The sequence below is a fragment of the Thunnus albacares genome, chromosome 14 (genome assembly GCF_914725855.1).
Source record: "Thunnus albacares chromosome 14, fThuAlb1.1, whole genome shotgun sequence".
Taxonomy (NCBI): domain Eukaryota; kingdom Metazoa; phylum Chordata; class Actinopteri; order Scombriformes; family Scombridae; genus Thunnus; species Thunnus albacares.
The window spans coordinates 4,823,550-4,841,420 of NC_058119.1; the positions used below are offsets into that span (position 1 = coordinate 4,823,550).

Sequence of the window (17,871 nt, forward strand, 5' to 3'; positions counted from 1 at the left end):
ACACACAGAGACACACACTCTTCATCCACCTCCCACCTTGACTGTTCAAAGGCAGTGATGTACGTGTGTGTGTGTGTGTGTGTGCACTTCAGTGGTGATTTATGATTTCTTATTAACCTCCCTAGTTGTCAAGATACTGACAACAGTTCTGAGTGCCACCACACATACACACACACACACAATAGGGATTGTATATAAGCTGTGTGTGTGTGTGTGTGTTATGAAGGGGAAGCTTAGACAGATGTGTTGACTGACGTTCCAGCATTGATCCACTATAGATACAGCTGTATGTGCTGTATGTCACTGTGCAGGTGAGTTTAGTCATGTTCACAACTTTTCACTATTTGTATTTTTTATTTATTTCTCCCTTTTGCCTTTTTGAATGAGAATGTAAAGTGCTGCTACATGATTTTTAGATGATGAATATGAAGATATTCTTGGTTGCGCAAGAACAAGTGCTGCTCATGGGGGAATTGTTGGTTCTCTATAAATTAAAGAGTACAGTCTAAACCTGCTCTATGTGAAAAGTACCCTGAGATGACTTTTGTGGTGATTTGGCGCTATATAAATAAAATGGAATTGAATTGAATTGAATATGCCACGCATTATAAGTGAAAGTTTCCTCCTTTCATGCTAACTAACAAACTAGTTGTATTGTTTAGCATGAATCTAGAGAAGCTGATGTTCTTATTAACAGAGTCGTGGTTCCACTTGGGCTGATAATCAGCATCTTGTTTAATTACATCTCTAATTTGCAGCACAGCTTCATTTTGTAAACTAACTGTAAACATTCCAGGTCAGTTTGGTTCAATTACTGGATTGAAATGAAAAGTCTGAAGTAAGAGCAGATATAAACTTGGTGTTAACATCAGTGGTCTGTATATGGATATCTTATCTGGAGACGGACAATGAACATATTGCAGTCGGACATTTGAACCAGACCATCTGGTTTTGGTCTGGCTTACATTGTGACTGCATCACAATCTGCACAGTTTGGCCACATTCCTACTGAAACAATCCACCCAACCAGTTGAAAGGTCACCTATCTGCAGCTCCTTCTGCTATCTACAGACCACTCCTTCCACAGTAAAGGAAGAAAAAAGTAGCAGTGTTGATTTCGCCAACCAAAATTATGAAATAAAAAATATTTGTTGACCTTTTTTTAATGAAAATGAGACTAAAACTAAATAAAAATTAAATATTGAAAACAAGAACTATGGTGAAATGTATTCCATCTTTCATCAAGGAATAAAAAGAATAATGTGATGGACAAATGGACCAACAAATTATTTGCTGTTGTAAGTCTTCTTCAACAACCTGCATGCATCTGTTTACTCACTCACTGTAGCTCTTGATCAGTAACACAGTCACTTCCACCACCTAGAAATATCTTCAGTTCAGAAGTTGATGTGACCTGTTGCACCACCGTTAATAAAAAGCATCTTGCATTCAGTAATGTTCTGTCTCTCAGTAAGATTATCCACTTCCTGGAAGAAACAGATTTATGGACTAAATTCATCTACAATCCACTGAGAATTAGACAAGAGGCAGCAACAAAACAGCTGGACAAACGAGGAAAACATGCCAGCAGCACAGCCACATTTATGAAAAGGTGAGTTATTGTGATATTATCAAGTGCTGTGGATGCAGATGTAACATTAATGTTGTTCAATATGTTGTAATATGTTCAGTCGACTATCTTTCCTGTTGCTATCAGAGGGAATTAGTCAGTTCCTAGATTAATGTCAGCAGTCACCATTTAAATCTTCCTCTACATGTTCACTAAAAATGTCACATAGTTAATGTTGTCTAATGTTGTAGATTGTCCTCTCAAGGTAAACACAGACATCGAGCAGTATTTTAGTGAACAGGGGACTGAATCCAGCTTCTGAATGAACAGCTGCTCTGCAGTGGAGAGAGCACTTCTGCTCAAACATGTCACTCTGTTTCTGCAGAGCAGAGTGACATGGACACTGTGTGTGTGAACAAGTTAACAGCACTTTTTCCACAAGCCTCGCAAAAGACAAGAATGACACCTGTGACCGTGGTAACTGTACACAACAAAGATGGAGACAGCTGTTGTCTCAAAATGCTTAGAGGACATAAAAATGTCAAGTGCATGACAAAAATGAGACTAAAAAGGAGACAAACACTAGACTATAATGTCATAAAAACATAAAAAAAACATCTAATGACAACAATTGGAGTAAAACCAATGTACATTTTCATCAAACGACTAAAACTAAATCAAAACCGGGTCCCAAAATGAACACTAATAAGTAGTGCCTTTACAGCAGCATCACTCCCTTGACCTGGAATGCACCGTGTTTGTCTGCCAGATCCGCCTCCCTCATTTGCATATTGACATCCTGTCACAGTGCAGAACTGTGATAATAAGAAAGCTTATTAATACCAGATGCAAATGCAGAGGCCAGTGGTCAGACATCATTATCTACATACATACACATGTTAATACCAGATAGAGGAGACAGTTCATGAATAAAAGACAATGACACAGAACAGACTGACCTGCTAACAGAGCTACTCCAGTTCTCAGCTAGTTTCAATTGTAAATACACTCTGCAGCTACTGTTTGTTACTCAGCTTGTTGCTGTTGAGTCCAACAGGGAATAAGGGAGGTGAGCACTTTGGAGCTGAGCTGCAGTCCTTGGTTCTGTTTGTTTCAAATCGATCAAACTGCATCGCATCTGTCATATTACAGCTGGGCAGCACTGACTGGAGCAGACTGGACTTTCACTAGAGGGCCAGTATTGGCTGCATACTGTATGTTGTTCCAACCCTGCTGGCTGTAATCACATGCTTAATCGCTGGCTGCAAAACTGATGAGCTGAACAGCGTTAATAATGATAATAATGATAAACTAAATCACATGTTGAATGACACTGCTTCTTGTTAACTAACACTATTATTTTACACTACCTTGTTATGTGCCCGCCCAAGCCGGTTCCAAGTTTTTAAATGACTTTGCCACCACTCCCTAATGGTGCTGAGTTCATTATATACTTGCTAATCATTTCATGGGACAAGGGACAAACGGGAGTGACACGACAGAATTTTTAAATATTATTGTACAATAACCTTGGTTATTAAAAAGATTGAATAGTTGATTAAACCTGCTCTTCTTGGAGAGGTGAGGTCATTACTGATAAAGGGGTGTGCACAGAATTAGGGAGCAGGAGATTGTGTTAGACCATAAATTAACTTTTAGGACTGTGACACTTTCACAGGTGGTGTAGGAGAAAAGTGCACTATTTATGAGACTGTTCTTTAGGTTACTAGAAACACAGCTAAGTGCTTCCTACAAGATTTATATGCAGAGAAACCGGATTAGAATTGCAATGAGCTACATGCTAAAATGAATGAATCATTACCATTAAAATGTATTGAAACACATTAAAATTAATCACCACCGTTCAGGGTGCGCTTTAGATGGATAATATATGTTTTTGTGAGTTACCTGGTTCATGTTCCACTGTCCTTGCTGCTGTCCTTGCTGCATGTTGTACATGTTCTGTCCTTGGTTGGCTGGCATCGCACCCTGCTGCATGCCCATGTAGCCACCGTTGGGCAGAGCCATGCCGGACACCATGGCCCCTCCGCCCATCATGGTGGTGGGTGGGATGGCACCACCCATGCCTGGGGTGAAGCCCTGCTGAACAAACTGCATCTGAGGCTGGCCCATGTACATACCTGCTGGAGCACAGAGCAAACACACACACACAGAGTTAATAACTTTCACTGTGGATACTTTCAACTAAACATAAAAGAGAGGCGAGCAGGGTGAAAGTAAATAAAAAGGTTTCCTTACAAACTGCGATGAATGCAATGTAGCTTTGATTCAATATAAGAAAATATAGAGAAGTGATTTATTTAAAGACCAAATAAAAAAATGTGTTGGAGAGCCAAACTTCCACACAACCGAGCTGGTTTAAGACACTTTAAAAACATTAAAAACTAAAGTTCATGTAAAATGTATATAAAGCTTCATTCATGTCATTTAAAGACTTCATTGTAGGAAACAAAATACACACACACACAAAACAAAATGTAGTTTTGTCATGCTAAAACTACAGAGCCTACAAAGAGCGGGGAACTGTCTTAACTTTGCTTCACAGTAGATGTAAATACTTATGAGAACTCATTTTTCACATTTTTGTGCCTTTTATTAATGATGCACCCTATTTAAACAAAGCTCTAAAAGCTGTACGCTACCTGCTACCAAACAGCAGACAATGTTAGTGTTAGCTGGTGAACATAGTGGAGCATTTAGCAGCTAAAGAGACAGATATTTCCCTCAGGAGTTGGTAAGAGAGCAAACTGACAAAAGTGAATATTAGACTGATGAGGTGGAGAGAAGCATGACTCAAAATGAATGTTAATGTTGTTCCATGTCATCTGCACATGTAAATTGACTACTGCTTGCTTCCATGTTTGCCATAATGATTTCATAAAGTTATAATACATCAACTTTGTGTTTGCTATTTCTGTACTCTACTTCCCTTCATTTGGAAAACAATTGGTGTTTATAAAATGATTAAGTCACCAGCAACACACAACCTACAAATAGTGAGATTCTTTGATGTTTAGCGGGTCCAGGCATATTTTTAAAAACTACTTTACAGTCAGCTTGAAGTAATACGAGACAAATTTTATAACCAACATAAATGTGGAAACGAAAATCTTTGACAAACCACATTAGAAGTTTGCTCGACTACTGTTGGAGAATTCCAACACACCAAAAGGCAGCTACACTTTTTTTTAATTACTGCTTCTAAAGATTTATCTGAAGCCGCAGTCATATTTTTATCAACATATATCAACCATCAGCCCGTTCGCCCATCAGCACTGCTTGAGACTGTGCTGTGGGAAAGTGATAAGTGGCAAAATAAAACACAAATTTATCAGTATTTTTTACTGAGTGGAGAGACCTCAAGGAGCTGTGAGATTTGAAATTTAAATTAAAACAACCTTTGATATTAGTCTTGTACATGGACAAAATGTTAGCAACTTCCACCTGATATTGAGTGACAATGTTTTAAAGTTTTAAAATCCTTCTCTGTATCTATGCTACATGTACTCAGTTGGTAAAAATGGACATCAACAAAGGATCAGTGAAGGATCCATGGATTCACTTTCTAATGTATGTCATGAAAAGAGGGACTGTCCTTAATATTTTGTACTTTCAGAGTATTCTGAAATTTGGATCATTTTGTTATTAGTTGCACTTAGAGCCACATCCGTTGTTACAATATAGACACACATACACATACACACATACACACACTCAGAGGATGGAAGTCAGCGATTTAGGACATTAGCCTGGTAAGGTTCTTTTGGCTTTGATCTCCATCAGCATTTATTTGGATTCAGAGAGGACAATAAGGCAGCAGAAAGCCCTTCATCCTGATTTCCATCCTAATCCTCTATACACATCAGCATGATCATGCAGCAATATAATCAATATGCACATGTGCCTGCTGCACTAATCTGCTGCCTGCTATTCTCAACCATTCACACAACATGTAACTCTTAATTCTTACCCACACACTCTAAACATGCTCAGGTTTATATGTCTGTATGTATGAACCGCCGCCTACATGCACATATAAACAGTTCTGGCACCTCAGTCTTTACACATAATAACTGTGAGATGAGTGTGAATCTGCTCTCACTTCTCTATTTTTACTGCCTGCAGTGGGACTCTGGTAAATGCAGCGTGGAGTGGACCTGCCTGCTTTTCAGCACGCTGACCTTCCATCTGCCTTCACTCTGCTCCATTTTTATGATGCATCTTCGCTCTGATGCGCATGTGAAAGTGTGTGGGTGTGTGTTTCTGTTTGTGTACGAACACCTATTTGTGAGTGTGAGCACCTTCGTGCTCCTATACATTTTCCCCACCTATGTGACACTCTACAGGTATAGTAGTTTGTTTACATTCAACAGATACAACACATCGAGTCCTTTGACCTGCCAGTCTGTGCATTCAGATCCAGCCTCTGAAAAACACTGCTTTATCATATCTCAACTACTGCCATTAATATACCTTTTTTTATATTTAAACAGTCAATAGGATGTATGTTACATCACTGGTTCACAACTTGGGTGGGGTCACAAGATGAATCTGGGAGGTCATGAGAAGAGAAAACATACCATATATCTGCTGTACAAAATGTGTTTATTATTCTGATTTGTCTCTAATCTTTGCTTTTCTGAAAAACTAAAACTATCCAAGATTTTGAAATTCTTGATAGTTTAATCTGTTCCATATTGAATGTATTTAAATGAAACAACCTGGTGAGAGAATATCACTCCCCAAACATGTCACAGCTCATAAACATAAGAAATCTGTGACAACAAGAGTTGCACGTACAAATTGATTTATTTTAAAGGAATAGTTGCACATTTTCAGAATAATATGGCCTCACAGTTTGGAGGAGATGAAAAAGCTAAGAATCAATACAGAGCTGACTGTATACTGTCACCTGTATATAGGTAAGCTGGTACCTGGTGTTGGGATGAGGCTTGTTACACTCTCTAGCTGCCAACCGTGACAGCTTTGAGGTTAAAAGGTTATTTCTGCACCATTATAATCATAATACTTTGCACACTGGTAGTAACAGAATATGAACACAGTTTGCTGTGTACACAGACTTGTGTTTTCAGACATGGTTCTTTAGTGTCATACATGTTCAAACGACATAGCTCCAAAAGAGCTAAAATGAATGAGTAAATTCTGCACAGCTCAAATAAACCGCAGTGAACGACGTGCTTGACATGTTTGCTTTGAACATGTTTGCTTATTGGTTTCTAAATGTAAATATGTGGAGTTTTTGAATGACCCGTTCAGGCTCTTAACCGGATGATGAAGGCTTAATAAATATGTTGTGTGCCTTTGTGTTACCTTGTCCTGGAGTCGGCTGTTGCTGGCTCTGCGGCTGACTGCCCACTGAGCTGCTGGCATACAGAGACAGAATGGAGTCTTTAGATAAAAGCTTCTTTTCCTCCGCCCTCGTGGTGGTAGTGGTGGAGGTAGAGGAGGAAGAAGAGGAGGAGGTGGAGGGGTCCGACTGCGGAGGTGCTGTACCGGAACCAGACTGTCAGGGAGACAGAAGGATGAGAAATGCCATCAATTTGATGGTTTCACCGAGTGTATTTTGGATCTTACAGTGTCTTATATATGACTTGCATTCAGCAACCTTATGTATGCGCATACAGTATAATACAGTGCAGGGCTGGATCAGTGTGATACCAGTGTGGATGCAATACCTCAGTTTTTTTATTATACCAAAACAATCCTTTTTTTTGATAATTCACTTTCAGAAATACCGTATATTCTGGTAAAACTTTTGAAAAGCTTTATATTAGAGACATGTTTGACATTAAAAACCTTACAGTAACTCCAAGGGTATGGGACCGCGTTCAGACCCAACAACTGCCCTCTCATTTATTAATGGGGGCAGTCTGGCGGCTCTGGCAAGAAAACACAGGGTCGTTCAGCAAAAAAGTTAAACCAGGCTCAACTTTTGTCGCAACATGACGTCATCCAGTAAGGTGCTGCATTGACCAATCACATACATGCAAGCACACAGTTCTAGTAGATTACTTTGTAAGGTGAATGCCGTATTTCTACTGTTTACCGCACGATCACTGTGATGAAAGATGAAATAGTTGCACCGTGATAAATTTCCACAGTTGTAAGATCCTGTCTCTGAGTATTATAAACCGCTGTCAGATTCACAGATCTGTTACTCAAGCTGGACTTCCTGCATTGTATCTCCCAGATACTGGAACCAACACGCTCCCACCAACGCAGGGCTGTTTAATCTCATGTGAAACTGCAGGAAGTGTTGAGTTTAACTGATGGTGCTTAACACTGATTGAAAGAATGAATAGAATCAATTAGTGAGGAAAAAACCCAGCAGACTAGAGGCTATGCTAGATGACTAGACTAGATTATTTGAATACCCTTTTTTGGAGAACTTGCAGTATAAACATATTTAACAAAAGAAAACTTTTCTCATTTAACTAAAAAAGCCAAACTTCTTAAATGTTAAATGTTGCCTTGACACAAGCATTCACACAAGAACTCTGACTAAATGAAAGAATCAAAAAATGGCAACTAACCATCATTTATTCTGTTCAAAGAAGAAGCTTTCAATTGGTTTCAATTCACTTGAGGCAACAAACACATTTCAGTCTGTGCCAAAAAAGTATATTGTCCTTTAACAGGGCTGCCCTAACAATGAATTATATTATATTATATAAATATACATAGTCGTTTAGAGTTCCAAAAACACCCATTAGCTTTATTTGACAGCTTACCATATTTGCCTTAAGTCTAGATATGTAACACAAAAACCTGTAGATAGACTGGAAATATGAAAATACATTCTCTCATACATAGAGCTGCCGCGGTTACCGTAGTAACGCAATCACATGACACCCACCTCAGTCAAGCTGATCATCACTTCACCGCTGAGTGAGCGGCTCAAGTGATGGGACATTAGTTATTCTCTCAGGCTAAGAGAGTAAGACATTTAGAGACATAAGACATAGATGTTTAGACTGTAGACGCTGTAAAGATTAGACTATTACGGGAATAAATGCATTCGAAAAGTTTACTGTATTGGTCCGAATATGGGTTTTTTTTCCCTGGAACTACGTCCGAAAAAGTGGGGTCGTCTTATATTCAGGGTCTAGAAAATGATGTGTTCACAACATCAGATCTTCTTTTTGAATGGATTAGTGCGTGTTGCAGTATGGGTTGTTTGTAGCCTTAATGTTGCTAGGCTAGTGAGTGTCTTAAAGTCTGTTTATAGTCAGTCAGCACTAAAAGTGTTTCGTTAGTCCAGTTTAAGCTGCTGGAGTCTCTGTAGGCTCGTGTAAAGTGTTTTTCTGCCACGGAGGAAATCAATTCATGGTAAGTGTCTTCCGACGTCTCTGCTGCAGTGACGGAATATGTCAAGCTGCCAAATACCACTGTCCCAGATGAGAAGGAGCTCAAACAGTCTTATAACTAACTAACTGCTGGAGAAAATTATTTGTGACTGCTTCCAAAAGCCTGGTAGGAGAGGTGTGTGAGTATGTAACTATACTATGATGTAAGTTATATTCAAAAAGTAGTTTTCCAAAAACAAGAGTTGGAAAAGGGGTATAATCAGGGTCGCCTTATATTTGGGCCGATACGGTATTTAGGAACCAATTATTTTATAACATCTGAGGTTTAAATTATTATTTTTTATTACCGCAACGGTTTGAACGGCTTCACTAACTTGCGCGGTAAGGAAGAAATCAATACCACGGCAGCTCTACTCCTACAGCGAGTATATATCAGGGTGAGGAAAGACAAGACAAGAAAACAGGAGTGAGGAGAGCGCTAGAGAGAGAGAAGATAAAAATAAAAGGGGAGAAGAGCAAGATGTGAATAAAGGAGAGAAAAGAAAAGAGGAGAAAATAGAAGAGAAGCATTGTTGCTGTAAGTGAGACAGATGACATTAATTAGGCTGCTGCAAAGAGAGGTAGAGATGAACAATTGCAGACAGGACTCACACACACACACACACACACACACACACACACACACACACACACACAGAAACACACACAGTCTTGCTCACACACACCTTTTTATTAAAAAAAAAAAAAAACCTTTCAGGAGCACACCCATTATGTCTAATGGATGGAGCTGACAAAAAAGTAACACCTGCTTAAGAGCTCAGTACAAGTGTGTGTGTGTGTGTGTGTGTGTGTGTGAGTGTGTATGGGGGGTGGAAAGGGTCACGGAGGACAAGATGCATAAGTATATTTGTTCATAATTTCGTACGAAGCCTACTTGTTTTCTGATGCAGACGTATGTACACATGCAAGCCTGTGTGTTAGGAGTCACACGTGCATGGCTAACTTGTACGAATCACACACAGACGTACGTACGCACATGTGGGACTTTTAGTAAATGATCACACAAGTGTATGTACGTATCCTCCAGGACTCTTTCCACCCCCATGGTGTGTATGTGTGTGTGTGTATGTGTGTGTGTGTGTGTGTGTGTGTAAGAGAGTCTGAGGGAAGTGAGAGGGGACAGAGAATGGAGAGAGGGAGTAGGGAGGCGATAGTCAGCTGGACTTCATGAATAAGATAAGTAGAGACAGTGTGATAAACAGTGCAACACTCTCTCCCTCTCTCTCTCTCTCTGGTGAATAAACACCCTGCATTCAATGTCACGAGTACACTTCATCCACACTGGTATACACACAAATTATACATTCTCTCAGTCACGCACAAACACAAACTTAATACTCAAGTGTGCATGCCCCTGCACACACACACAAAAAGCTTTGAGAATGTGTTGCGCTCAACTGCTTAGCAGGCAGCGCCGCTCCCCTCTGTCTCTCTCTGCTGACTTTCTTTGACTGGAGAAGGGGAGGGGGCGGGGGGAGATGAGGGAGGAAGGCGAAGGAAGAGATAGGGGAAGATGGGTGAAAAGGAGGGAGGAGGGAGAGCGGAGGCACGGCTGGAGAAGAAGAGGAGGGATGGAGGAAGTGAGACAGAGGATAGTGAGGGGAGAAGGAAAAGAAGGTGAAGGAAGGGGGATGGATGCAAGAAGAGGAAGAGAGCGAGGTAGGGAAAAAGGAAAAAGAAAGAGGATGGAGAGAGTGATAAAAGGCTGAAAAAGGAAGTAAGGGAAGAAGAGAATGAGGAAGGTAGGGAGGACAAACAGAAAAAAAGAGCAATTTGAGCTGAGAGGAGGCAGGGGTAGATGAAGGAGTAAACAGAGCCGAGGAGAAAAGATGGATGGCTAATCATGCCAACACACACACACACACACACACACACACACACACACACACACACACACACACACACACAGGGTCCATTTTCTCTCAAGTGAAGCCAGTTAAGGTGAGTCAGGTGTTCACGGAGGCAGGATGGAGCTTCCTATTAATAGCTGCAGCACATTAGCATGATACTGGCTCCTGAACAGAGCAGTTGAATGGAAGGTGAGAACAAGCAACAAAACTGTCCTCATCTGATCCGTCTGGTGTCAGCGAGCTATATAACATGACTCCATCAAGGAGTTAAGCCTATTTGCTGTTAAGCTTGTTCGCCAAGATGAAAAACACATTTAACAGACTTCAAATTCCCCAAACTGCACTAATCGTTATCCATTCGGCTTCCGTCCTCCACATGTTTGTAGAATGGACGCCGTGACTCACACAGAGTCTCCCGGCTCTGAAGTTGTGTGATAAAACCATCACCGAGGATGATGTAGGAAGGGAGCAGCAACACGTGGAGCATGTATGATGAAACTGCTTGGAGGTAGTTTCATTAAGTTAACACTGAGATATGGTGATTAACTTTTCACTGTGTACAGCTTTAATTACGATGGAATGGTTTAGTACAACTTTGGTCTAATTTCTGGCCATTATTTCTATCAGCTATGATAACAAAGTACAGTAATTACTGAGATGTGGGAACACTGCAAGAAAATAACCAAATAACAAAGTTGCAATAAAGAGTCATCCTTTAAGCTGACTGCAAGTCTTACTATCATTTTTAATGTTAAGGCCCAATAACAGGGCAAATCAAAGTATACAAATTAGGGCTGTCAGTTTTTATTCAAAATTCAAACTACAATTCAAACGTGAGAAAATTAAATATTCACTCTGTTCAAATTCAAAATAGTGCAAAGCACAACACTTGTACTCCAGCAATCAAAACACAGTACTCTCTGGTAACATTGGTCTGTCACTGTGAGGCTGCTGAGGCGCCATAAATGAATTGAAGGCGGTGAAGCCGAATTTTGCCAGGTGAAACTGACTAAGGTGTTGAAGCAGAATGAGCTTAGGCAGGGTTGTAAGCATAAACTGTGGATGCTATCACGGCTATTGTGCTAACAGCAGCATTCCACAAAGTTGACAATCACCCCATTCCTCATAGACATGAATGGTGAAATTCTGTGTGAGCGCAGTCACAATGTAGGACAATTTAGGACAGGTGATGTGGATTGTGTATAATTTAATTTGAAAAAGTATGTTGGTTTGAATTTGTTTGAACTTTTTGAAAAAGTAACAGCCGTAATAGACATTATACAAATGAAACGACATTTATTGTGTCATGATATCAGGAAACCAATATAAAGTTTGGATCATAATAAACATCCACACTAATCAAGAGCAGTTTGGGGTTCGGTATGTGAGAATTAATGGCCGACCCAGCGCACCACCTGAGCTACAATATGTGGTCAATCAAACTGCATTATCAGAAGTAAATGTTTAGTCTTTTAAAATGTAAAATATAATTGTGAAATGAAGTGTTAGCAAATGACAGTAAAGATGATGACCTCACCGTGTGTTTCTTAAAATCACAGCCTCTTGCATTCTGCAAGATGCATTCTGCCTCAGCTTTACTGAGGAGACCAAACATTTTCCATCACCCTTTCCCTTCTTCTACCTTCTGCGATTGCCAAACACTCCAGCAGCATTAGCTCTATTTGCACTGAAAGAAATGTGAAGCAATCCAACAGAATCCATGCCAAAGACAAACAGGTGGCATACAATGTGAAATGCAGTGGTATAGTCTAACCTCACATCTAACGGTAGAGAAATTCAAGGAGAGTATATTACATGTGCATCTCTTCTTTTCTTTGTCTTTCTCAGCCACACAGACATTAATACCCTGCCACACACACACACACACACACATACATAACGTCCACATAGTGTGTGATGTGTAGCGGGGCTCCTAGCAGCACATTGTGTAATAGAAAGCCTCTTCAACAAGGCTCCATTCTTCTCACCCAATGTTGGTGTTGATGGGTGCAGCCAGAGCTCTGAATTACCATTCTGACAGCCTTTTCCTCACTGTCGCTATTGATAGACCTCTACAGCCCACACACACACACACACAAACAGACACACACACACACTAGAGACATCTTTCTCCCTACCGTTTTCCATCATTGCTTGAAATACTCATACACTCCCCTCTGATAGACCATCTGCGGCTTTAAAACCACACTAGGCTCTGTGTGTTTGTGCTGAAGGATTTGTGCTAATTTACTGAAAATGAAAGCAACACTTTCCTTGGAAATGTGAATTAGAGAAAAGAGTGCGCCATAAAGAAACGAGAAAGAAAGAACAAAAGAAGAATCGAAGGAAGAATGAAAGAAAAAAAAAATCAATTGCCGGTCGCCAGTTCTTCGCTGGTCTCTGTTCCCTCAGCCTTTCCCTCTGCTCTCAACAAACTGCATTCAACTCTTACATCCCCTCAGCAATTAATTGCATGCCCTTCCCTTCTTTTCTTTCTCCTGTCTCACACCACTGCCTTCATTTCCTTCTCCTTTCCTTCACTTGTTCCTTACTCTCCTGTTTCACTCTCATCCCTCACTTTCATCCTCTCTCAGTCATTTCTTGTTCCTCTTTTCTCTTTCATCCTGTTTCGTGCAGAAACACAGACACATAGAGCACTTGCATAACAGCCTCCGCTTCCACTTATTGTCCGTGTTAACACAACATTTGCAGCATGTGGACACTTTTAGTGCTTTGGGTATTTTCTTCTGGACTGGACTGAAAGCCATGCAGATTCCTTGTTCTTGGACCTCAACAATGGTTACAGCATAGATGCATGTTCAGGACTTAGCTGCTACATTAGGAAAATTACTCCCCCTCATAACTTTAAAGCTGCACAAATTAATAATTTTATATGAATAGTGGGGGAAAAGTGTAATGTGAAAGATGTCGCTTTTGGTAATAAACCCACAGAGAATTATGACCCTCCTCAGCTCTGCAAAGGTGTTTTAGCTTCTTTAAGCTCATTGTTTTGGATTGATGGCCCACATCTTTTATTTTTATTGTTTTGGTTCAGTCTCACCAAGCAACTGACAGCTGTTTTCAGCAAAGCCCTTATAAATAAACTATATGCTATTGGCTGAAAACAGGTGAGCATTTAACAGCTGAAGATGCAAATATTAAGAACCTCGGAAGTTGGTGGAGACCAAAACAGAGCTGAAAGGAGAGAGAATATTGGACATACATCTATCAGATGGCCAGAAATATGACTCAATATAAATGTTGTGTTTGGCCAAAAACAAGCAATAAATAATGGAGATGCATTTTTTGCTGTTAATCTTATGCAAGTAACAAACACTGAAACAGGTAAAAGACTTTATGTTTTATGTAGAGTTGCATTAACCTCCAGTGTGTGTTTCCTAGCAGAGATGAGTTCTCATCTAGTCTCCGGTGATATTTTATATTATTTGATGATTAGACTTTGCTTTGTTGTCTTTGCAGAAGCACTCTGCCAATCTTCTGATTGTACTTTCACTTCACTAGTGCGCTCTTTGATCAGTTGTTTTTGTGTTTAGGGTGCAGATGTCTCAAAAACATGTTGCCTTGATATACTGATATTCAAAAGGTATGCTGACTTGATGTCTGCTGGTCTTGCTTTAGATTAAAAATGAAAATCTGTTCAGCGTTTGTTGCACTGCCCGTTTAGGAACTTTCAATTTAGCTGCAATTTGGTGCTAGGGTAGTTTTGCAGCACTCAGGAGATCAATTTAGTCCCCTACTGCTTCATTAAACCTCCTCATTACATCATTACAGACAACTGGAAAAAAATTTTGATGCTTTGATGAGTCTTTCATCCTAAAAGCCCTAGCAACTGTGACATTTACGCCTAGAGGACCATACTGACTTCGTCAATATCTAGATCTGGTTGTTAAAAGACCAAAAACAATGGAAACTGTGAACTATGAGCATAAATCTGTAACATCTGAATAAAATACTGTATAAAACACAACGTGACAACAGTTAATGATTGTGGAATGATGCTAATAACCATTTTCCTTTTTAAAGAACAACACTGGTTACTCACAAACCAGGGTAACCTGTGTGAACCCAGTAGCTTTAGGCAAAGACAGAAACAGGGTAAGCAGTGATGATTTAAGTTGGTGCTTCTGGTGTGTCGTGCTCATCCTCTTAGAACAAGTGGTACTTCACGCTCCACGTCCTTTGCGGCCTCAGCCTCTACCTTCATTTATTCATTCATTCCTCTCCTAACCTGTTCTCCACCCACTCGGCCCTCTTTCCATGCACGTATCACTTTGAATCATTTTTCTCCCCCTACTTGTTTCATCCCTCCCTTCTCTCTTTCCCCCCTCCACTTCAGGTTAAATGTTTATTGCTTTCTTAATGCTCCCACCCCCCATTCTTTTGTGTTTTCTTTGTAAAAAAACCTATTTAAAAACAGTCTTTTCCTCACTCAGGGTGGGGTGAATGAGAGACAGAGGACAAGACATGGAGGGAAAGTGTGTGTGTCTGTGTATGAGAGAGAGAGAGAGAGAGAAGAAAAGCTGGGGATAACACAAATCCTTCCCCTCCTACAAGGCTGTAATCGCATTTTTATAATTGACGTATGCGCAGATAGGTGAGCGCTCCCCGATGCCGGTTAATAGCTGCACGAATCAGCAGGCTGCCGGCTTCCTCTTTCTTCACGCACCCAGCTAATCACAGCTGTAAAGCAATATCCGCCTGCTGAATCCCAAATTCAGCCCTGGGTGTGTGTGTGTGTGTGTAAGAGTGGGTGGATGTGTATTGATTGTCGAAACGATTTCCTTGTGTGTACTGCTTGTATGTATAGGAGAGGAAAGTTATCTAAAAATGGAACAGCTGACACTACAATGGTGATGCTGCAGGTAAAGTAAGCTCATGGAGTTTCCTCCTGGGAGCATGAATCTGCACACTAACTTTCTGTCTGGGTGAGTCAGGGATCAGGAGAAACACTCGTTATGCAACTGAGAGTTTGTACTGATGGTGGCAACAGACGAAAGGCCAAAAGGTCACCAAAATCCAAACTGGTTACTTCCTCTGGGAAACAGGAACATACACAGGCTGTTAGTTTGTCAGATTTGTTGGTTGCAGACAAAAAACACAAAGAGGCCATCACAGGCTAACCTTCACACCAAGGCAGAGGCAATTATCATCCACATACTGTCAGGTAACTAACTACCTTTTCTTTAAATGCTACTGGAAATGTCAGTTAATGTCAGCTACCTTCCATTCGACGTGGCCGAAACAAAGAGAGGCAAAGATCTTTCCGGATACAAAAACAGAACTTTCAATTGAGTCTGAAGGTAAACCATAAAGAACTTCTTTAGTCCTTGGTGGTAGACAATTAAAAGAGAATAAAAAAAGGTCTGTCTGTGCCTGAAATCTGCAGTACACCCTGTCTGTTGAATAGACTGTGGACTGTGGCAGAAATAAAAAGCACTGTTTGACATTCAAATAATACAGTCTGCAAGACAGGCGGTGCTGCCACAGGCGGACGGCCATGTGAGAGCTGCCTGTCTGCTTTCAAACAGCCGCTATTGAACAATCACTTGCAGGCTATGAAGTGTTGTGTAACTTGTCCAAGGTTTTAACAGAGCCCAGCTCTACTGCATTGATAAATAATAACACTCAATCTAATAATTTATCTTTTCTATCTAGGAACATCAGAATATCACAAAGGCTACTGTCTGGTGACTGACTGAGGTCTTTTCTACGAGTGAGTTGTGAGTCACTCTTGACCATTTAGAGATGACATTTACCACAGCTGAATACAGATTACATGTGTGTGTTAAAATCATTTTATCTGCTGGATGATGGTACACCTGTAGTAATTAAAGGTAAGGATTTTGCTGCGTGTTGTGCAGCACTGTAGGGAAACTATTCGCCTATTTGAAATTATGGTTCAAAGCAGCTTATGATAGATGTGAGATTCCAGTCCTGTCTCTTTGTCCAGTGGTGTCAGAAACCCAATAGATGTCAAATTAGAAAAAATATATATTTTAAGCTTTTTCATTACAATTTTATGTAGTAAGAGGCATAAATTAGGCAGATTATGATACATAATTTTGATTGTTTACATGCTCTTGTTATCTCAGCAACTGTATACTACTGCAACTAACATATTTTTGTAAAAAATATTTTCAGTCTTTCCTCAACAAGAGTGCATTTATTCTTCATTTTGTTGTATTTTTGTGTTCTGTATATTGTATGTACAGGAAACATTTTTGTACTTTTTGTTTTTGTACTTGTGTTGTTTTTTTTTATCTTACGCCCCTGACTGTAAGTCAAGTTTCCCATCTGGAATAATAATAAAGAGACTGAAATGAACTGAACTGATCTACATGGTTTCGGCTGCGTTTGAATTTATGCACATCTAAGCATAAGTCCGAGCTCATAAATAACACTCTTTCCTCAGATATACTTGTACAGTACGTCTGATTTATGCATATATTTGAATAAACCTAAAATGTAGGTAAGAACAGATCTAAGGGAGAGCATTGTGATGATAAGCCAAGAAGGAAAGGAGCGTATAAGAGAGGAGGAAGAGGACATATGAAGGGCAACAAGGAGAGGAACATACAGCGCTGTATGTGTAGATTCAGGGAAAAAAAATATTCTTGTGAGTGAATGAAAGGAGAGTGACAGTAAAGACAAAGAAAGAAAGAACAAGAAAGCAGAGGAGAGGAAAGAAAACATATATGGGAATAATGGAGCGTAAAAACACTGCGGAAAAGGTGAAGAAAGGTATCAGGTGCAGGCAGGGAGTGTAATCCATGAAAGGTAGGGGAAAGAAACTATGGCGTAGCATTATTAATAACTTGTATTACTTGTGTAAAACTAACTTACAGACCTTCTAGAAATGATGTATCTCACACACTACGCCACTTGAATGATACATCAATAAGAGGCGACTCTCATGAACCTTCAGTTAAAGCTGAGCACTGGCTTGCAGCTACAATGTGTCAAACTAGTAAATCATGGAGCTTTCATTGCTTTTGCATTGCCTTTTACAACGTTACACTGC

At 40.0% G+C, this 17,871-nt stretch overlaps 1 protein-coding gene across 5 annotated transcripts in view; it reads right to left on the reverse strand.

Annotated features, from left to right (window-relative positions):
* Window positions 1-17,871, reverse strand: part of smap1 (small ArfGAP 1) — a 112,242-nt gene that overhangs the window by 4,374 nt on the left and 89,997 nt on the right. For 4 of the 5 annotated variants that reach the window (XM_044372800.1, XM_044372799.1, XM_044372803.1 and 1 more), the window contains 2 exons: window positions 6,923-7,115; window positions 3,479-3,714 (listed from right to left, as the gene is read on the reverse strand). In XM_044372800.1, coding sequence (XP_044228735.1) covers window positions 3,479-3,714; window positions 6,923-7,115 — 429 coding nt within the window. The remainder of the gene's footprint in view (window positions 1-3,478; window positions 3,715-6,922; window positions 7,116-17,871) is intronic. The other variant, XM_044372802.1, reaches the window with a different exon arrangement.